We start from the raw sequence: 22,275 nt of genomic DNA on the forward strand, positions 1-22,275 counted from the left end.
GTGAGAAACATGCCAGAAACCACAGCTGCAAACCTGGACTGACACTTGGAAAATATAGTGCAGAGAAAGACACAGATGATAGATTATTCAGTTTGATATCACCTTTGTACTTCTGTTATGTGAAGGGGGGTGGTTGAGATATACTATTAGTCAAACTAATTAACCATAAGCTCACAGCTATACGCCTAAAATATGTAAAGAAAAAAAGTTATTTAGTGATTTATTAATCGTTTTGTTTTTTTTCTTGATTATCTAATTGCTGAGCTGTTGATCTGTATGAGTTTAGTGTTTGACCACTGTTACCCCCCCCCCCCCCCTTTTTTTCTGTTTTTTTTTAATGGCTTTCAGAGGCGAGTCAGGAGCTGGCAAGACAGAAAACACAAAAAAGGTCATTCAGTACCTGGCACACGTTGCCTCCTCACATAAAGTAAGAAAAGACCACAACATTCCCGTAAGTATCCTATCAATGCTACTTATTCTAAGATATCAATATTTTCTCATCACTTTCCTCCTTTTACCTATAAACTAAATGAAGTTTAGTGAAAATAGATGCAGTGTCTTTTTGTCTCTCTGGATTTTTACGTGCTCAATCTAACAATTTCCATTTGTTTTTCTGTAACAAGCAGCCAGAATCACCCAAACCAGTGAAACTACAGGCAAGTTTCCATGCTCTCCCAGACACACAATGTTTGCATGCATGCTACACTTAACCTTTTGCTTTCAAACGTATTCAATTCCTCTGTGACGTGGGCTCATACAGCACCAGTTTGCTCTGAGATTGCTCAGCAAGTGGTGTCACTGATTACCCTTGAAAGAACAGTTCAAATGCCCGGTGGTTCTTCTGAAAACTTAATAAGAATCTGCTCTGTGTTTCTCTATCAGGCACAGAATGCTGTTGTAAGTAATTGTTAAAAGTGGCATGACTTCTCAGACTCCTTCTATTGTGGTTGCTTATTTGTTTTATTGTTCAGATGTGTTGTAGTTTGGATTTGCTTGTCATTTTTCTTTAACGTCATAAACGTAATTAGTGCATGCTGTGTTTGTTTTTGCTGTGGTAGGCACAAAGTCGACTTTGGTCTTCTTGTGCTATTTGAAACATTTTTACTGCTTTTAACAGTTATCATGTTTCTGCTTATAGATAAAGTTAGAGACATATATTATGGAAGTTTTTCTGTGCCATCAGAGTTTGAATACGAATTTCTAATAATGAATTTTTACAGCATCAAAATCAGACTTTGAATTTGAAAAACCAACAGTGGAAAAAAAAATCAATTTCTAAAAACAAAAATCAGTGGAAAAAAATTCGACATTAAAAAAAATTCAGTGGAAAAAAATTCAATGGATGTTGAGTCTGGTTCTTTTTCCACTGAATTTTTTTCCACTGAATTTTTTATAGATTTTGTTTTTACACTGTTGGTTTTTCAAATTCAAAGTCTGATTTTGATGCTGTCAAAATTCAATATTAGAAATTCGTATTCAAACTCTGATGGCACAGAAAAACTTCCATAATATATGCTTATCATAAACTTGTAGACCAAAGGTGTCTGGTTTAAAAGCATTGTGTACATGGTCATTAGAGGTTGTATCTAACCAGGTCAGCAGAGTGCTTAAGTTATCTGTGTCCTGGTCATCGGGTCCCAGAGCCTGTTATCTAACCAGCAACTGAAACACAGTTGACCTGAGATGATTTAAGTCTGAACACCAGCACTACTCTGGCTCTCGATGACCAGGATAACGCATCGCTGAACGCCTTCATTAGCATTAGTTGTAAATTCCATTTGTAGACTGCTGTAGGTTGTGTGTAGGCCTTAAACAATCATTCCAGAAATGTCCCGCTTCAACTACAGCTCTGTTTGTATCCATGACCTTGTTGCAATTTATTGCTTCCTAATATTTGTAATTTATTTAACAATTGAATCTCTCCTACAGAGTGGATCCCTGTTTTATGTGAGTAGTATGTAGTTTCTCACCTATCTCACCTCACTTAGATAGAAAAGGGGGGCTGGACTCATAAAATAACTCACTGGTAACTCTTAGATGTTGGGCTTCCATCTACAGCACCTTCATCCACCTGCTGTATTTGAACTTTTGCATGATTTGTACTTTTTGTCCTTCCTAATGTATTAACAGTTGTATCTTTCAGTCATTCAACATTACTTGTTACTTGTTAAATATGGTATGAGGACATCACCCCTCTTAGAAAAAACAAGAGGAGCACAAAGTCGCCCCTCTTCTGATCTAGAGATCAAACTTATTTTTGACCAGTATATGTTTACGATTTTATTTGCAAATTAAATTAATTTCCTTTGGTTAAACTATTAATCTTTTTCAGTTTACATAAATTCTATTAATAAACTGACCATTATCATAGACTTGTTTTGCTTCTACGTGAACACAATCAAATTAAATGATTATTTGTTTTTTATTCTCTCAGGTTTTATCACTTTTTTTTAATTTTTTTTTATTAACTTTATTTGTTATAGAGGGACAGTGTACACTAATTGACATTTTACAAAGAAAATGTAAATGCACCCAATTATAGCCAATAGGCTAGTTTCCATTGGTAGTCCCCCTCCCAGAAGGAGCATGGCAAAATGACCTATTAATTAAAAGAATAAATTACAGCAAAAAAGCAAGCAAAATAAAACAATTACAATACATATAAAGAAACAGATGTGTTACACATCTGTCTACAACCCACCCAAACCCAATTAGTGTAAAGTTAACCTACTTACAAACTGTCTTGACAAGATATTTAGGTGATGCATCTTTCAGTAATGAACAATATGCAACAATCACAACTTTTACTCTTGAGAGTCTTTTTAACTGCATTGTTAGTCAGTTATAGTATTAATAAGACACTGCTGGTGTAAAGATTAGTGGTCTGATCTCAGGGTTTTTGCATTATATGACAATCTTTTCGGATAACTTTCCAGCACTTCTCATTTATATTCAGCGATTATACCATGGTTCACTGATTCTCACGTCAGTTCAACCTATTGGCCCATGCAAAACGTCTTTTGGATCACTTGTCCGTCTCATTCTGCATATGAACCAGATGAGTTCTCCACAAGGCTTGGTTCCTGCCAAGCTTTTTTTTATTTTCCTTGCTTCTGAAAAAGATGACTTGAAATATTCGTCTGGCCCCGTGACCTCTAAAACAGATGTTGCAAAGTGCAAACAGAACCACAACCAGCCTCTGCCTCATTTACTGATTTACTGCGTGACTTCTCCTCTTTGACTCCTTTAAATACGTCCTAAAATCTTGCTCCACAGCTCGCCAAACAGACTGCTTTTTGAAAAGAGTCAATAAGATCAGTTCAGTAAGAAAGAAAGAGGTACATGATGAGAAGTCATTAGTGCTAAAGGATGTTTTGTAGAGTCGACAGGTGATATGTCTCAGTCAGTTTGATGCCGCTTAGATCACTTACATTTTAACACAACAGTTGGAGAACCACACTTTGTCAGATGTCAGACGTGCTCAGTTTGAAACAGAAACGTGGCTCTGCTTGTAATGCTGCTACTGAACCCCTCAGGAGTGTTTGAAATCTGCCCTTTGTTTTGCACAGCGGATCACACAGACGAGTAGAGGTTGCCAGTGAATAATTTGAACCACCGAGCTGGACCACAGACCTGTGTTTATGTAGAAACAAAGGCCTCTGCTTTGAATCCTCTGCTGCTCCGATGGAGTGCTGCTTCATTCCATCATGCCAAAGTCCCGTCGTGCTTGTTGGCCAAAGATTGCATTAAATGTCTCGCATCCTGAGCGCCATGCTGATTCTTCAGTTTCCTTTTGTGGAAAATGTCTTGCTCAAACCATCGGCGCGTGGAGCTATTTCTGTCGTAATGGGTAAAATGGCTCTCTCAACCACGAGAAGAGAAATAATGCAGCAGAAGAAACTGTTTTTCTCTCAGCCACTTTGGATTCTCTGGTCATGACGAAGCCCACGAATGTGGCTTAGATGAAAATGTAGTGGAAACACCTGTCAAAACATCTTCATGAATCCTTTATTTATTGATTCAGCTTTTTAAAGTGTGGAGTCGGGCCCAGAAAGAAAAAAATAAACCTTCTTGAGGACACATTCTTCTTGGGAAACTGGAATGATAGACTGGCTTTTTTTTTTTTTTATTCACGGCACAAAGATCATTTCTATGAGTATCTCAATAAATACCTTCACACCTTTCAGTGAGTCAAGGGACTTAAAAGTCCGGTACACACTGTGCAATTCCCGGCCATCCCAGATGAAAGATGAACAGGGATGTCTGAAGAATAAAAACGTGCAACGTAAGGGACGAAATTAGGAATCATTGCAGTGAGACTGTTGCAATAGTAGTAATACTGCGGGGGGCGAAGTGTTTAGGACCGTGATGCTGGCGCTCAGGTGTAGAAGGATGCAGCGTGAAGATAAATACCAGCGGAATTACTCTAAAATCAGAAGCAAACTTACAAACATGACAGTCATTTTTCAGTCTGTGTGCACACAAACCCTACTTTACATTAACAGGCTTGGCATCTATATTGCTCTTTACTGTCAGAGCCTGTTAGAATTCAGCAGTTCTCATTGTCAAACAGTCTGCACAGATCAAACTTAATATTGTTACCAAGTTCATTAAATGCACGTTGTGGCTTGCGTCAAACTTCTCTGAATGCTAAAATCTCAGTGTGTAGCCTCCTTTAGTTTTATTTCTATGTAGATAAATTAATTGTTCACACCTCACACAAGAAAATGGCTTCATGTGGAGGTTTTTATGATGGCCGTGCTTGACTTTATATTTATGAGCTTGATCTGTTAATCTGTGGTCAGATCAAATCAAATTTATTTATACTGTATAGCACATTTCATGTACAAACAATTCAAAGTGCTTTACATAAAATAAAAGCATTGCAGATGGGAGTGGAAGAAGCATTAAAATACATAAAAGAATATAAAGAGAAACAAATAAAAATATTAAAGATATTAAGATATATTAAGATATTAAGCTTTGCACATTTTTCATTTAAGTAATTTAATGTGGACATAAAGTATTCTGTGTTTGATTCTGGAGTCTTTAACCCTTAAGAGTTTGTGAAGGCAGTTTTCTCCCTAACTGGCTCTCTCATTAGAATTGTTCCGGAAGTATCCATCACATGTGGACAGTTTGAAATAAAAGTGTGGGGGGGGGTGTTCGAAATAATTTCAGTCTTCTCACAGCTCTGCATCTCTCTCCACACACATTCTTCTCTGTTGGATTACTCACAAACTTAATGATTAAAGACGCATATTTGCATGCCCCAAAGTGATCATGTTTAATCACATCATGAGGACAGATAAGTTATATCTTTACTGGTTTCCTCTACCGTTAGTATTTGATTTTCTCGACCAAATGTTTCGCTTCTCAAAGAATCATGATTTTTACGATTTCTGCTGTCGACGTTTTAATGCAACGAAACTTTTTCAGGTGACGTTTTTTGATATGAACTCTCTTGAAAAACAGTCGAGCATTTTGAAAGGTCTGGCTGGTTTTCCACTGACCTGAAATGAGGAGAAGTGACATTTATGGGCAGATCTTAGAATGACTGAGATGATAGCTTAAAAGTCAAAGGTAGTGAAGTTACCCAGAAAATAGCCATGCCCCCATAGTTATAATTTCTGAAACGTAACTCTTAAATGTAATAGGATGAAATGTTTAGTTTCCAAATTCATAAAACATGGAAGCAGCAGCAAAAGATTTTCCAATCAATCAACAAATATTGACTTGCTCTCAAACCTTTAGCGATGGTGATATTTTTTCCAACCTAAAGCGTGCCGTTTTTTGCTCTTCAGAACCTTCTGTCCATTATTTCAGTTGGTGTGGCTGAAGTGCCGCGTTGGGTAGTGACCAGCTTTTTATTCCAAAAAAAAAAAAAAGCTCCCCGCTATTCTCTTAGAAACATCATCCTTGTCCGTGACTTGGAGTGTTTTTAACATCTAAGACAGTTTGGCTCACGGGGTGCTTTGAACAGCTGCTGAACCGATCGAGTTTTCTTTTTAAAAGTAAAAAAAGACAACATTTTTAAACCGTTACTGGTTTCAGATATTGTCGTTTTTGTCAATGATCTCTTCTAAGTAATCTTGAAAGGTTATATTTAATAACTTGAGAGGAATGTGTGTGTGAAGCCTGCTGCTCAAACGACATCCCAAGATGTCTGCCGTCCTCGCATATGCATGTTTTCAGTGCCTGTAAAACTGACAGTTCCTCATAATCTTTCTTTGGTGGCCTCCCTTTTTATGTGGCGATAAAGGGCTGTGTGTGTATTGCCTGTTTGTCTCTTTTAAAGGGCGAATTGGAACGTCAGCTTTTACAAGCCAACCCCATCCTGGAATCCTTTGGGAATGCAAAGACTGTGAAAAATGACAACTCATCACGTTTTGTAAGTAGAGCCGAATGAAAATAGTTCAGATTGACGTGCAGCTCTCTAGATCTGCTCTGCGTTTCTTGCTCATTTTTACTTTACATATGGATCAGATATAGTGATTTAGTGTTTGTCCTCCTGAAAGCAATTCACTCATCCCACTTAGACTTTAAGCAGTTGCACATCTGATGCTTTCTAGTCTCTCTTTGTCGTGGAACCCTTCAGACAGGAGATTGTAGCTTAAATTATATTCGTAGTTGGAAAACCTTATCAAATGTAACTTTTCACATTTCTTTTTGCACTTGTAGTTTGTTACAGAATCGCGTCTTAAATGTCAAAATTCAATCTTTTCAAAACAAACACAATTTACAGACTTTCAAGAGACAATATGCCACAAAGGTCTTTGTCTTGGTGAGTGATTCCTGTTCATTTTGTCTTACGCACTTCCTGAGCAGTTATCATGTGTTACTCTCTACAGGGAAAATTCATCCGGATCAACTTTGATGTCACCGGATACATTGTCGGGGCCAATATTGAAACCTGTATCCTGTTTTAAAACTCATTACCCAGGCTATTTCATTCATTGTTGGTGAGATTTTTCTAAAAAGCCTGATCAAAAAGTAAATTTTCATGCCACGTATTTTATTGAATACAAAAAACTGAAGGGTATTTTTGGATATGAACACGTTTCATTCCTACAACCTTTTCCGTTGTGGATACTCGAAAGTCTTTGAATGCATTTCTCATTTATTCGCAGAACCTTTTAGTTTATGTAGATCTGTGACTCATTCGGGCCATCTTTGAACATCAGCCTATCTTTGAACATCAGCCTATCTTTGAACATCAGCCTATCTTTGAACGCTTTTTTGATGGCACTTGTTACATACTGAGCTACCACCTAGATGTGTGTTTCTTGACTGTTCTGTGTCAGACTTGCTGGAGAAATCCAGAGCTATTCGTCAAGCCAAAGATGAGCGAACCTTCCACATTTTTTACCAGCTTCTGGCAGGAGCTGGCGAGCACCTCAGATGTGAGTGGAATGACTATAAAACTGCCTAGATACTTCCATCTGTCATAACTCCAAACCGCAGCTGATTTCTGGCTGCAAGATTACACACAGATGAACAATTAAAGAAAAAACTTGAGCACTTGACCACTAAAATGACAAGATTTGTGACTTTGTTATGCTAGTTAAGCTCCACAAACTTGTAGAACCACTGCCAAAGTGCTCTGACTAATTTCTGACATGCGCTACACGCTCTTAAAAATGAAAGATTTTAGGCATAGAAATGATTTTCCTCAGATGCTAAATCTTTCCACAGTTAGTGCTGTTGCTAATGTCATAGCTAACTGTTTGGCCAACATTTAGAGTCTATCCACGATGCACACAAAAGCAGCCCTCTCTCTGTGTAGTTTGAAACGTTTCTCCATTTTTCAATCCACAGCGGATCTTCTTTTGGAAGGATTCAATAACTACCGTTTCCTATCCAATGGTAACATCACAGTTCCAGGCCAACAGGACAAAGACAATTTCCAAGAAACCATGGAAGCTATGCACATCATGAGCTTCGTACACGACGAGATAATGGGTACGTTACAACATGAAACAGGTTCTGTGACGTTTTTGAGAGGAGGATGTGTTGAAATTGTTCAAAACTGGTTACCAACACAGCATAGGAAGTTGTGGAAGCATCCCATGTTAAGACCAGGGGAGAAATGCACACTGTGTATCAGGTATCAACCATTCATTTAGTTAATTTAAACATAGGTGTTTTTTTTTCATTGATATACAAATGGAAAAAATAGAAATCAAAGATTGATTAGAACCTGGAAAAAAGTATTTAGATTTCACCTGCTACTAACCAAAGTATCTTCATTATGACTTCACAATCAGGATTCTGACTCATGCCTCTGTTAGTTTGACTGCTTGAAACAAACTGATGTGTATTACACTGTTGTTTTCCTTGGATTCTGATATTTGCAGCCATGTTGAAGGTGGTTTCCTCGGTGCTTCAGTTTGGTAACATAGTCTTCAAGAAGGAGAGGAACACTGACCAAGCCTCCATGCCTGATAATACTGGTAGATATCCAACGACTACTTGCAAACACAGCAAACCATGTGCATCTGTTGTATGACCTCAGAGCCAGACACTTTGTCCACAGAACAGAGGGGCTGCTGATGTATTTCTTTCCACCCCATGAGCCTTGTTAAGCTGCCAAATCACTGGCAAGATTTACTCCTAAAGGAAATGGGGCACAACCTTGCAGTTCCTCCACATGTGGCACTGCACATTTGACTCTCAAAAGAGCGAGACGGGGGAAAGAATCAGTCTGATGCTATTGATGCAGCTCAGCCAGATTTTTTTTTTTTTTTTTTTGTAAAAATTTGGCTGATCTAGATCAGAGCTTGTTTTTTTTTTTTAATGCAATGTAAAATATGGCATTTTGCTTGTCACATTGTCTATGCTATAAAACTTAGCTCGGCTTTTGTGATAATAACATTAATTATGTGTATCTTAAAGAGTTGAAAATCAAGCTGTAGTTTCTGCTTTCTTTTAATTTGACAAACAGGTGCGAGTTAGTTACTGTTTAAAATCTCCTACTGGAGCTTGATATTTATTAATATTTTTCCCCTTCTGTACTTTTTCCATTTTGTGTTTCCCAGCTGCCCAGAAGCTGTGTCATCTGCTCGGTATGAACGTGATGGAGTTCACCAGAGCCATCCTGTCACCGAGAATAAAAGTTGGAAGAGACTATGTCCAGAAAGCACAGACCAAGGAACAGGTCAGTTTCCTACATTTTTATTCATTGCCAACAAGTTAGCTGGGTAATAGAAATGCAAAGTCGGTTGAGTTACAGTGCAAGAGGAAAAAACGCTGCCTTAGGTTACACGACTTCAATTTGGAGATTTTCTTTTCTGGAGCCAGAATGACATGAAATAGATGGAAATTTTCTACAAAAAAACCCAAAACAAAACAACTGTCAGTTAAAGGCGGGGTAGGGGATCTTTTTCTGGAAAATTTTTTTACATATTGCTTGAAATACTCTTCACACCCCCATTGCAACCAATTAATTAAAAGTTTTGACACAAAAATGAAAAGTTTTAGTGGCCTCTAGAACGAACAATCCAGGAAAAACACTATCCAATCATACTGAACGGACTGTTAACGATGATTGGATTCTGATGCGTCTATCAAACTGCAATCTGCTCCTCCCTCCCCCTCCTTCCCCCTGTGCGCGTACCCTGCTCCGTGAATAAATTGCGCGTCCAGAAGCTTGGCAGGAAGCTAAACTAGAGCCAGCTTGGCTAGCACCTAGCATTATTAAACATATAGTTAGCATATACTAAATACTAAATACGGCAACGACCGATGCTTGCTGTCAGAACAGCGCTCGTGCACCTTCGTGCTCGTGAACAAGCATTGCGCGTTCATGTACTCTAGAGGCGTGGCTTCAGGGGGAAAGTCTGAAGAAAAGGGTTGGGATTTTTTTTACCTGTGTATTTTCAAAATGCAGCTTCGCTGGACTCAAAATCCAGGATCTCCTACCCTACCTTTAAGTTATTCAAAATAAAAAAAATCTACCAGTTTGGTACAAAATTTTCAATCACTGAACTTTAACAAGGATTGGAACACATCGTTCTGTGTTCCAATCCTTGTTTAAGGAGGTTTTGCTCTTCTCGTTGGCTTCTTCTCTGCACAGTGGCACCTGAGAGTCGTAGTTATTTTCACATTGTGAATGAAATCAGTTCAATGCAGTTCTAACATGAACAGTATGACGTCCTGCCAAAAATGTAAATGTGGATTTGTACAATAGATATGGCAACATTTAGGAATTACACTGATGTAACCTCGTGTGCTCTATTGTTTCCCCTCTTGCTCTCATCTCCTCTCTGTCTCTTGCTAGGCTGACTTTGCTGTCGAGGCTCTCGCTAAAGCAACATATGAGCGTCTGTTCCGCTGGCTGGTCCATCGGATTAATAAAGCTCTGGATAGAACCAAACGGCAGGGTGCCTCCTTCATTGGTATTCTGGACATCGCTGGTTTTGAGATTTTCCAGGTTTGGATTTCAACTTTTTAACATCTGTTAAGAAGACGGCATGTCCAAGTCTTTTATTTATGTAATTATTTATTATTAATTTTTAGGTGATGCTTGTTTAGATGTTGGTCCTACATTTGAGCATTTGACTTCCTGCCATCTGTGGGTGCTTCCAGTGACACCGCTGCTTTTCAAATCAAATCAAATTTATTTGTATAGCACATTTCATGTACAAACAATTCAAAGTGCTTTACATAAAATAAAAGCATTGCAGCAGGGAGTGTAAGAAGCATTAAAAATATATAAAATAATATAAAGAGAAACAAATAAAATCATTTAAATTAATTTAAAAACAAGCAACAGTCCAGATAAATTAAAAGATATCATGCAGATTTCATGCATAGACACATGAGAAAAGAAATGTTTTTAACCCGGATTTCAAAAATCATTTCTCCATTTGTGTTTTTGTCCTGCAGCTGAACTCATTCGAGCAGATGTGCATCAACTACACCAATGAGAAGCTGCAGCAGCTCTTCAACCACACCATGTTCGTCCTGGAGCAGGAGGAGTACCAGAGGGAGGGCATTGAATGGAGCTTCATAGATTTCGGCCTGGACCTGCAGCCCTGCATTGACCTCATTGAGAGGCCGGTCAGTAATCAGAATAAAAAACTCTCAATGAGATAAGTGGAAGTTTTATGAATGTAACTCCTTAAACTTTACAACAAATTGCTACCTTTTTTTTTCTAAAACTGCAGTATGAATCATTTTGTCTTTAATTGTGAAGTAATTTGTTGTAATTATGGAGAATGAAACTGTTTAGATAGATTCATAGAAGTCTTTTGCTCTTTTATCTATTGAGGACATAAATGCTACAAAAATATCTTAAAATTGGTCGGGTATGCGTCTTGCTGCTGCTGCTTTTGATGATGTGTTTTCTTATTTCTTCAGGCAAACCCTCCAGGAGTGTTGGCTCTGCTGGATGAGGAGTGCTGGTTCCCTAAGGCAACAGACAAGACCTTTATAGACAAGCTGATCCAGGAGCAGGGCACTCACACTAAGTTTCAAAGACCCCGCCAGCTCAAAGACAAAGCTGACTTCTGCATCATCCACTACGCCGGCAGGGTATGCTTTTCTGATATTGCCCCCCCCCCCCCTCTTTAAATTCACACTGGACTGACTGCTTTGTACGTTTCTTTCGATGCAGGGGCTTCACTTGGAAATTAAGTTAATTTTAATTGCATGTTCAGACTTTCTTATATGTATTCAAGTACGATTCCTCTAATTCTTATATGTAGTTTGCTTTTGAGGAGCATCAGCTTCTGGATGTCTGTCTACATTCAAATTTTCCAGAATGTTTCTGTCAGCCAATGAATGAACAGTTGCTGCTGGTCTAAGGTCAGACGGGGGATTTAAGGATAATACTGAAACCTGGTTTAACTTACATGTCATACGGGAGTGGAATTGGGGTTATGCAAGAGAAAAACAGCATTTGTTCTGCAGATGAGACCGTCCAAGTCGCACATCTGTTTCTAATCATGTCAGAACATTTGCTGTGAAGAAAGTCTGCAGTGGCCTTCAGCCAACTGTTGTCAGTGTGGGTATGTACAAAAAGCTTCAATTCTGAAGCAGGGGGGGGAATCAGGATTTTTGTGTTTTCCTCTCTCTATTAACATCTAAACAAATTACATTTCGAGTTTTATCAAGATCTCTCTCAATTGGAGAACTACTCGTTGTTGATGAATACTTAAAGCACCTGGTTGCATTTAACTGACGTCAGCTTGGTGCACTGGGACACATGGCTATTAATGTTCCTTGGGGTCATTTGTTGTAATCTTTCAGTCAGTTATCCTTACCTAGGTGACCCAGCCAGGTAGCCGTAAACCCTCTACGGCTGTGTCTTGATGCCTTGATAACAAGTTACTAAATGAACCTTTTAAAATGCAGAGGCAGATGAATGTCCATTTCAACAGCCATTCAGGAGCTAATCGGATTTTACCAGAATTATTTGACTAGATAGTGGTTGGTGGTAATTTCCCAGCTGGCCTTGTGGTCACCTTTATGGTCTTTAGTCCACTGGCACTGTGATGCTCAGCATGTTGTAGCCCCTACAGACGGGCCGCCCACCTTAAAAGTCTCGTGCTCGTAGTCATACATTCATCCACTAGCTCATTGTGCCTTTTCCTCCTCTTCTTATTTGACTCCTTGAGATTTTCCTCTCAAAAAAAACAAATGGTTGTGTTGTCAGACCACAACTGAACTTTTAAATTACAAGTACCGTAAATTCCGCACTATGAGCCGCTACTTTTTCCCAGGCTTTGAGCACCGCGGCTTATAATACGGTGCGGCTAATATATGTTTTTTTTGTTTGTTTGTTTTCATGCCGCCAAAAACATTTTGCACCGTAACATTAGACCAATACAATTAAGGAATAGTTCACAGTGGTCCAATGAAATTGTTCAATAAATCAAACACACTTACACTAGTAAATTATTGTAAATCGGTCATTTGTACTCCTCCTCAACATGGAAAACAAACAAAGAAATGCGTATGATACAGCTTTTAAATTGAAGGCGATCAATGACTTTTCCTGGTAGGCTGCTGTCTTTTTTTTTTCTTTTTTTCTACCAGCTGTGTTACAGGCACTGTTCGGGGGGAAAAAAAAAAAAAGCATTTACACCACGTATTTGTGTGTTACCGATAGGTATTTAAGTTAAAACCAGCCGTGTTACAGGCACTGTTCGGGGAAAAAAAGCATTTGCAGAATATATTTGTTTCTGTTACCATATGCATTTAATTAAAAGTTTAAAAATCCTCACGTGTAACATCTTTCTGTGTAAATATCTCATATTACTATGTGGCCACCCGGGGCTTATAATCCGGTGCGGCCTATACAAGTACAGAATGCATTTTCTTTTTAAAATGAGAGGGTGCGGCTTATATTCAGGTGCGCTCTGTAGTCCGACATTGATGGTAAATATGGTAATTTGACTGAAACTGTATCGAATCCAAGTTCTCAAAGCCAAACTAACACATCCAGGTAAAGTGTTTGGTGATCTAATCACTCCGCATGTACATGCTCAGCTGGACTCGGTCGGGAATAGACACTGTACACTCTCCAAAGTTCCAGTGAAGCCTACATGTATACTAAGAGTTAAATTCCCAATAAAGCTGCTCTCATTCACATTATTTTCCTTTTGTCAGACAGCTAAATGCATCTGAAATTGTGACTGAATACCAGGACATTAAGACTGTGTGTGAAATCTCAGAGCTTTAAGCATTTCCAGACTGCTGCTCTGTTCCAATGAAATCCTGATTTTTGCAACCGCAGCATCGTCTGACAAAATCATTCGAGTAATTTAAAGACCATGTGAACGTAGTAGAGGCGGCATTAGCGTTTCCCTCCGCCTAATGAAGCTGACTCTCCCCTGTCACTGGACAAAGATGCCTAGAGTGACGAATACCAGTGTAGTAAATAATGTAAACTTTTGGACTTTGTAGGATTGGAATCAGATTTAGACTGTTGAGTCTGTCTGGAATCTCATGAAGAGACAGATGGAAGTGAACTGGAGTCCAAAACTGTCAAACTCTCTGTGAAACTGTACGAACGTAAACGAGTTGCAGAGCGTCAGATCTGTGTGACATTTCTTTTATCAGAAATGTCTCAACATATTGTCCTCATTTCTTTTTTACTTTATTTTTATGAAGCGAAACACAAACATTCCTTGACAACATTCACAGATTATGTGTGACAGTACTAGCGACATAAAAAAACAAAAAAAACATTGGGGCCCAGAAACCTGGATAATACTAATGAGTGAAAAATAACAAGTAAGTAAATAAATACATAAATAAAGGGACAGTTAAGACATTCCAGCATATTGTGGGATTCCCCTCAGAGAGATATCTTGCTATAGGTAGCCACCTCCTCACAAAAACATCAGACCTTAATTGTAGTTGAGCGGTTAAAGCTTCCATTCCATACACCTCCCTCAGCTTCTGTTTCCACTGTGCCACTGTAGGTGACTGTGGATTCATCCATTTTATTCTCACCATTTTTCTAGCAGTCATCAGAAGTATATGTAACAAGTGCTTTTGGTCTCTGGTGTACAAGCCTTCAGGAGTTAGATCAAAAAGAAACTGACTTGGGGTGAATAGTACATTGATTCCTAGAACTTTATCTATCTCGCTCTTTACCCCCTTCCAAAAGGGAAGCATCATTGGGCAATCCCAAAATATGTGTGAGTGGTCGCCCACCATTCCACACCCTCCAACAGTATATTGCCGCTGGGTTATCTACAAATTTAGAGACCACGGCAGGCGTCTTAAAGAACCTAGTCTTCATCTTCCAGTCAAACTCCTTCCACATGTTACTATTAATACCTTTATGACATCCAGTGCACATTTTTTCCCATTCCCCATCCTCAATTATAATATTCAACTCCAGCTCCCATTTGGTTTTTATATAAAAAGTATTGTCTGATGTATCTAGTAACAGGTTTCTGTATATATGGGAAACGTGCTTTTTATTGATGTTTAATTATATTAATTTGTCCTCATTTTTGAATGAATTGAATTAATGTTCCTAAACTGTGCCCCTTTATTGTTCTAGGTTGACTACAAGGCAGATGAGTGGCTAATGAAGAACATGGACCCCCTGAATGACAACGTAGCGACACTTCTGCATCAGTCTACTGACAAATTTGTGGCTGAACTGTGGAAAGATGGTAATCTGCCACCTACCTATGTTCCAAAGAATTCATTTGAGCAACACGTCCTATGGGATCCATTGTGTGTATAACTGTCTGCTTAACTAGTCACTCAAACCTACTAACAACAGCTGTCTGCATTGTTGACCCAGGCCTGCACTTTTCTTGACTAAGACTGGACTCACCCTCCACACCCTCCCCTCCCCTCCTCTCTCTTTCTCTGTGTTGTAGAGATTCAGACCATTCAAAGGGCCTCATTTTATGACAATGTCACATGTCTGGATGAGCCGGAAGGTGAATGACTGAGGTTGTGCCATAGCAGACCTGGGCCAAAATAATAACTACTAAAAAAAAAACTAAAAAAAAAAACCCGACCAGTGTAGTATTGTGAAACCACCCTCCTCCAGGTGCTTCGTTGGGGATGAATATAAGCACTCCCCAGGCAGGAAAACCTGGACCGTGTTGGTATATTTTTGCCCAGATCTGACTGGTGGCTGGTGCTGTGTCTCATACAATCTGAAGTGGCTCCCATTTGCTTCCAGGCTGCATGGCTCCCTTGTCTCAGCCGAAAGCAGCAGTTCCTAACTTCAAGTTTAAAAGTAGACTAGAGTAATTTGCTTCCCTTAGTTGAACCTGTGTGCTTTAATTTGTTTCAGTATTTTTATGGGAGGGCTAAACTTAGTCTTTTGTTCCTTGTATGATTTTCCTTTTACTTTCTTTCTTTCTTTTTTTACTGCGAGAGAGAAAACCAAATGAAGAGTATCTGAAAGCAGGAATATCCTGCCTTCCTAAATAGGATCACAGCAGCAGGGAATTAAAACCAGATGTTAATCTTGGTAAAGTTTTTTTTGCTTTGGCTCTGAGCTCCTTGTGGAGGGTCCAGACAGCAGGACACGTGTCCCATCAGTCTGGGTATTGAACTTCCAGCACGATGTTGCATGTAATTTCAATTTAGCTGCTGAGTGTCTTTTCAAATGAGTGTTAGATCTTATGGTCTGGCATCATTCCCAGTTTTCTTTTGGTTGCAGGTTTAGTACAGTGCAGTGTCTTATATTCTTGTAGTTATTACTATATTTCTGTATTTGTTTTGCTTGAAAGTTTTCATTTCAACAGCTCTGCAGGTAAAACTTTACAGTTAATTACTTCTCCGTTTATGATATGTTATTTGAAAGTGGAACATGAAATTAACCAAAAGAACCCATCATCAAAATATGAGGCAACTTGGCGTCCTAAGCAGATGGATGAAGGCACCGCCTTGTAATAAAAGCATCATTAGTGTCCAGGCCAAATTCACAAGTTGGGAACTGAGTAGATCTCATGAGTGTTTGCTCTGGTGGCCACCTCCAGAAACGAGTAGAGACTCTGCATGACTCCCAAAAACAGTTGCTCTAAAAGTAGTTTGTCCAGGTTTAGAATCACCGTAGATGATGAAATCATGGGCGTCGCACCTGTGGGGGATGGGGGTGTTTCGAGACCCCCACTTTTACAGCAAGATGATTTCACCTTTTTGAATTTTCAATGACCAAATAAAGTTTTAAAAAATCGTAAAATGTGTTTTAAAGACTCTATAGCCTCTTAAGAATAATTCCATCCAGATTTGAGCAGTGTAACAATTGTAGTTTCCATACAGGATCTAGTATGGAAAATGCAGTAAAATGGCCCTGTTCTGCATTTGTACAAATCAGAAAAAGGTTTCACAAATCCCAAACAAGGTTTTAATGAATCTATAGCCTCTTTAGAATAATTCCATACAGATTTGAGCAGTCTACCTAATGTAGTTTCCATACAGGACCTAGTTTAGGGCGATCAAAATGCAAAAAAATTCAGTGAAATGGCCCTTTATGCCCATCCATTTAATTTGCGAATCGGATGCCAACTTCAGCGTCATGTCTATGGGCTTGATGTGGCACTCATGTAACACCCCCACATTTAAAATCACTGCTCCACCCTTGGATGAAATAGTTTCCCTGAAAATAGTTTGATGCAGGTTTTGTATTTAAAAAAAGAAAAATATTAAAGGCCATTTAGATGCCATCAAGAATTTCGAGCAGCATTTCAGTTCATGCACTTTGTTGGTATTTAGTAGGTAAACCATATTTAAAAGTGCGTTTCTCTCCATGTAGCTAACAGAGTCTCGTGTAATTACATCATGCGCTTTATCTCCATCTGCAGAAACCAGCCGTAGTTTTAGACTTTTTTTTGCTACTCTGGTAGACTGCTGTTGTTTGGCAGCGTTACATTGTTTTCATCCATCTGCACTTGCTCACATAGCTACATCGTGCCAGTGTGTTGCAGCTACTGTTCCTGCAGTGACGAGCTCGTCACCAACGGGTGATTTTCTCCTAACAAGTTCTCTCCCTGTTCCCCCACCAGTCGATCGAATCGTGGGCCTGGACCAGGTGGCAGGAATGAACGAGACAGCGTTTGGTGCCACATACAAAACGAAAAAGGGCATGTTTCGCACAGTGGGCCAGCTCTACAAAGAGTCGCTGACCAAACTCATGGCCACACTGAGGAACACGAATCCTAACTTTGTTCGCTGCATCATCCCCAACCACGAAAAAAGAGTAAATATGTACCTACATTTGTAAAAAGTATTAACTTGTGACATGTTATATCCACTATCGCTTTTTTTATTTTTAGGGACCGAGCAGTGAAACTGCCAGAACCCCATTGTATCTGTAAGGTTTATTATTATTCCGTCGTCTTCTTTCCGCCCGATTCTTTGCAAAAGGTGCTCGAAAACTCTTGAAATTTATCGACGACATGAAGGAATCTAAACTTTATATTTTTGGGAGTCGCTCATTGACTCTGTAGCGCCCCCTACGATGCCAAAAAATGATCCCCGCATTGGGTTTAGTTTGACGTGGGATAACAAAATTCGGTACACTCATTCATCATGCCCACACGCACAAAAAAGTCTGTTGCCGCCATGGTCCCACGGCCACAAAAGGCGGCCATTTTGGATGGAAAGTGCGTTTGGTGCCATTTTTGACCGATTCCACGCCTCGCATTTGATCGAACTCGTCCTACAGATTTAATGGTACGCTTTTCCGCAAGACGCTTTTCCAATCTCTGAACGGTGTGGGCGTGGCCAGGCGGTGAAAATCGTGTGATGGTGTTTGTGATTTGAAAGCCTTGCTGCGCGACTACGACGTCCAGTGCGTGCCCCAACGTGCGCACATCTCGGTCCCGCATACAGCTGCTTGCAGCTTTCTAGTTAATATTGTGCTTTTGTTCCTGATGATATATTTGCTTTCTACCACAGGCCGGTAAGCTGGAGCCTCACCTGGTTCTGGACCAGCTGAGGTGTAACGGAGTCTTGGAGGGGATTCGCATCTGCAGACAGGGCTTCCCCAATCGCATCGTCTTCCAGGAGTTCAGACAGAGGTGACTAGCATCAAGGCTTTTTGCAGCGCCCTCCTCCAGAGAGAAAAGTAAGGCTTCCTTTGCAGTTTATATTTATAAACATGTTCTTTTTACTTACAGATATGAGATCCTTACACCCAATGCTATCCCCAAAGGATTCATGGATGGAAAACAAGCCTGTGAAAGAATGGTAGTACCATTTTATTTTTATTTTTGTCCTCCTGTTATTGTTTTAAAACGCCTACTGTCGCAGCTAGGTTGTTACAAGTAGGAGGAAAGTCGTCGTTCTAAAAGAAAAATTCATTTATTTTTATTTTTTCTATTCTTAGATTCGAGCCCTGGAGCTGGACCCCAACCTGTTCCGTATCGGTCAGAGTAAGATCTTCTTCAGGACTGGTGTTCTGGCCCATCTGGAGGAAGAGAGAGACCTGAAGATCACTGACATCATCATTTACTTCCAGTCCATGTGCCGTGGATACTTGGCACGCAAGTGAGTGTCAGATATCTGCTCGAGTCCTCTGCTTTCACCTGCAGTCTGTGAGTAAACGGCTTCACAGCTTAGTTTCCATCCTCCTTGCCGCCCCGCGCCTCCTTTTAGGCGTCCATATTCTCCTGCCAATATATCACATGCTTTATCAATCACACGGTCAGAGTCTCTGCTTGCTTTATGTTTTCTACTTTTTCCCTCCAGTATCCTGGTATTTGGATACCCAAGGTACACACAAAGATAACGACCCAGCTTGTCAAAGCAGCTGCAGTGGGGTCTGACCTATAAAACACTCAGACGTTTGGCAAGTTTCATGCATGTAAACGGAGCGGGAAGATGCACGCTGAGGAGAGCAAATAAAAGTGAAGTGTAACAGAGTTCCTGTATGGAGGCAGCAATGATCGGTGTTGTTTTTATTCGAATGATGATAGTGCAGTGTGAAAACCTCTAACAAGCTTGCAGTATATAATATTTAAATCTGAAGCTCCCCCTCTACATTTCAGCTTCACTCGCTGCTCTTTAAGTAGATCTTGGCTCAGCTTGAAACGATAAGCACACTCAGTCACACATAACCGATGAGTAATCGGGTTATTTAGCCAGTTATTGGCCATGTTTGCTGACAGGTTTGATATAGCAACCGGAAAGGTGACGGTATGATGGAAACTATGTCCCCGTGTTTTTACTCTGGTTCCTCCACAGGGTTTGGAACTAACAAACACACACTGTTTTAGCGTTGTCAGACGGTGACTGCAATTAGCAGAGCAAAGGGTGCAGTGATCGCAAAGCAGAAGCAAACCAGTCAGAAACTTGAGGAAAAGGGCTCCAGGAATCTGTTTGCTTATAATTACTCTTACGTATCAGCTGCCTTTTTATCGCGTTTCTTTAGAAGCAGAAACTAGTGATCATGTATGCGATCGGACACGTGAGCTCTATCTATACAAACAGCAGAGCTTTTTCCAGAAGGAAGCATCTTTATAAATTGGGGAACATCCACTTCAAGACAGAATACAGACTTTTAAAATCTGCTGTTTCCATCATCCTTCTCAGTGGAAATAAAAAAGAAAAGAAAAGATATGATAAAAACATGTCGGGCGTTGCTTTGTCAGCTTGATTCTGTGGCACCCAAGAGGCTGCAAAAAAAGGTCTGAAATGATTGCATTTAATTGTTATCTATACATAAAATTGAGTCTCTTTCAGAAATTGATTTATGATCTTTATTTATTCTTTTCCTTTGCTTGTCTCAGAGCTTTTGCTAAGAAGCAACAGCAGCTGAGTGCCCTGAAGGTCCTCCAAAGAAACTGTGCTGCTTATCTGAAGCTGCGCCACTGGCAGTGGTGGAGGCTCTTCACCAAGGTGAGACCCCTGACTCCCACTTCAAAAATGTCTTTAAATGGGTGACAATAACCTACCCATTGAGACTGAGTTTTTTTTCTTTCTTACTTTCTCGTTCAGGTGAAGCCATTACTGCAGGTCACCAGGCAGGAAGAGGAGCTTCAAGCCAAAGACGAAGAGTTGGTGAAGGTCAAGGACAGGCAGCTCAAGGTGGAGAACGAGATGGTGGAGATGGAAAGGAAACACCAGCAGGTAAGTAGCCCCCTTTTCGAAAAGGAAATATTCAAATCTGAAATGGATGTTATCTAGAGAAATCAAATCAAATGTATTTGTAGCACATTTCATGTACAAACAATTCACAGTGCTTTACATAAAATAAAAGCATTGCAGCAGGGAGTGGAAGAAGCATTAAAATACATAAAAGAATATAAAGAGAAACAAATAAAATAATTTAAATGAATTTAAAAACAAGCAACAGTCCAGATAAGTTCAAAGATATCGTGCAGATTTCATGCATAGACACATGAGAACAGAAATGTTTTTAACCAGTTAAAAGAGCATTACAGTAATCGAGTCTACTGGAGATGAATGCATGGATGAGTTTCTCCCGGTCTTTTTGGGAGAGGAAACCTTTAATTCTGTTGATGTTTCTGAAGAAGGACATATTTAGTACATTTGATGTGTGTGCTGTGTTTTTGTTCGCCTTTTAGCCGAGAGAACAGCACTCACTGTGTTTTCTAAACATTTCCTTCTTCAGCTCCTAGAGGAGAAAAATATTCTAGCAGAGCAACTCCACGCAGAGACAGAGCTGTTTGCTGAGGCCGAAGAGATGAGAGTTCGCCTCCTCTCTCGGAAGCAAGAGCTGGAAGAGATCCTTCACGACCTTGAGTCCAGGGTGGAGGAAGAAGAGGAGAGAAACCAGAGCCTGCAGAATGAAAAGAAGAAGATGCAGTCTCACATCCAGGTGTGAGTCAGATTGGGCTCTCTGGTCCTCCATCTCCACTGAATTCTAAAGGTGTGTGTTTTCCTCCCCACAGGACTTGGAGGAGCAGCTTGATGAGGAGGAAGCTGCGAGACAGAAGCTCCAGCTGGATAAAGTGACAGCTGAGGCAAAGATCAAGAAGATGGAGGAGGACATTCTGCTGCTGGAAGACCAGAACTCCAAGTTTCTGAAGGTGAGGAAATTATACCTGGAGTTAGCAGGTCGAAGAAAAAATTAGAAACAAAGATGACCCATCATGTTAGAATCATCCAAAGTAGAGGGTTATTATAGGATAGGACCAGTTAGCACATTTTAGCCTACATTTGTGTCACATGCTAAAGCATACAGCTTTCAGAAAATTAAAAAAAAAGGTCACTTTTTAAAAGCCAAGAAGTTTGACTTTGAATTTGAGGTATTTTCAGAATCCTGGAAGATTGTACTCATTTTCTCAAGTAATAAAACTTTCCTTTATGTGAACCGTTTAGACGCATATTCAGTTTTTATTTGTTGATGCTGATATCTGTATCGGTTCCAGTCTGAAGTTTGCATTCAGCCATCAAAGAAGTTAATGGCTATACGAGGCCCTCAATTATTTATTTGAGGATTTCTTTTTTTTTCATGTGGAGTTGTCAAAGTGGGTTGCACCAGTTTTCAGTTATTGTGAGTTTTCTCAAATCAGATGCCTGTGGTTGCCATCTACAAGCTTGTGGCCTTATCCTTTTTGGATACTTGACCACACTTCATGGCAGGATCGGATACATTTTTATAAGTTTCCTGTTTGGGAACCAGTTTTTAACCAGTTCTTTTTGATTCGACCACAAAAGCCCTAAAAAACTACTGCTACAGCAGCATCGCCTCTTCCCTGGGCCACAGCAAAGAACCAGCCATGTGAGGGGCGGGGGGGCTTTAAAGGAGACAATCGGGTCAATAAATATGTTGGGACTGCGGTGTTTAAAAATGTAGTGTTGCGTTTAGTTTGCTCAATT

The 22,275-nt window shown here is 39.8% G+C and overlaps 1 protein-coding gene across 4 annotated transcripts in view; it reads left to right on the forward strand.

Moving 5' to 3' along the window:
• The window catches only part of myh10 (myosin, heavy chain 10, non-muscle), a 76,720-nt gene that overhangs the window by 30,093 nt on the left and 24,352 nt on the right, over positions 1 to 22,275 (forward strand). The window contains exons 5-26 of one of the 4 annotated variants that reach the window (XM_075462560.1): positions 349 to 451; positions 624 to 656; positions 883 to 897; positions 1,930 to 1,947; positions 6,299 to 6,391; positions 6,852 to 6,915; positions 7,305 to 7,403; positions 7,819 to 7,962; positions 8,358 to 8,453; positions 9,039 to 9,157; positions 10,280 to 10,432; positions 10,888 to 11,061; positions 11,362 to 11,535; positions 15,023 to 15,137; positions 17,493 to 17,686; positions 18,388 to 18,509; positions 18,609 to 18,678; positions 18,818 to 18,978; positions 20,220 to 20,328; positions 20,428 to 20,559; positions 21,065 to 21,271; positions 21,345 to 21,482. In XM_075462560.1, the coding sequence (XP_075318675.1) occupies positions 349 to 451; positions 624 to 656; positions 883 to 897; positions 1,930 to 1,947; positions 6,299 to 6,391; positions 6,852 to 6,915; positions 7,305 to 7,403; positions 7,819 to 7,962; positions 8,358 to 8,453; positions 9,039 to 9,157; positions 10,280 to 10,432; positions 10,888 to 11,061; positions 11,362 to 11,535; positions 15,023 to 15,137; positions 17,493 to 17,686; positions 18,388 to 18,509; positions 18,609 to 18,678; positions 18,818 to 18,978; positions 20,220 to 20,328; positions 20,428 to 20,559; positions 21,065 to 21,271; positions 21,345 to 21,482 (2,533 nt within the window). The remainder of the gene's footprint in view (positions 1 to 348; positions 452 to 623; positions 657 to 882; positions 898 to 1,929; positions 1,948 to 6,298; positions 6,392 to 6,851; positions 6,916 to 7,304; positions 7,404 to 7,818; positions 7,963 to 8,357; positions 8,454 to 9,038; positions 9,158 to 10,279; positions 10,433 to 10,887; positions 11,062 to 11,361; positions 11,536 to 15,022; positions 15,138 to 17,492; positions 17,687 to 18,387; positions 18,510 to 18,608; positions 18,679 to 18,817; positions 18,979 to 20,219; positions 20,329 to 20,427; positions 20,560 to 21,064; positions 21,272 to 21,344; positions 21,483 to 22,275) is intronic. The other 3 variants (XM_075462561.1, XM_075462562.1, XM_075462563.1) reach the window with 3 other exon arrangements.

This window comes from Odontesthes bonariensis, chromosome 4 (genome assembly GCF_027942865.1).
Source record: "Odontesthes bonariensis isolate fOdoBon6 chromosome 4, fOdoBon6.hap1, whole genome shotgun sequence".
Lineage (NCBI taxonomy): Eukaryota > Metazoa > Chordata > Actinopteri > Atheriniformes > Atherinopsidae > Odontesthes > Odontesthes bonariensis.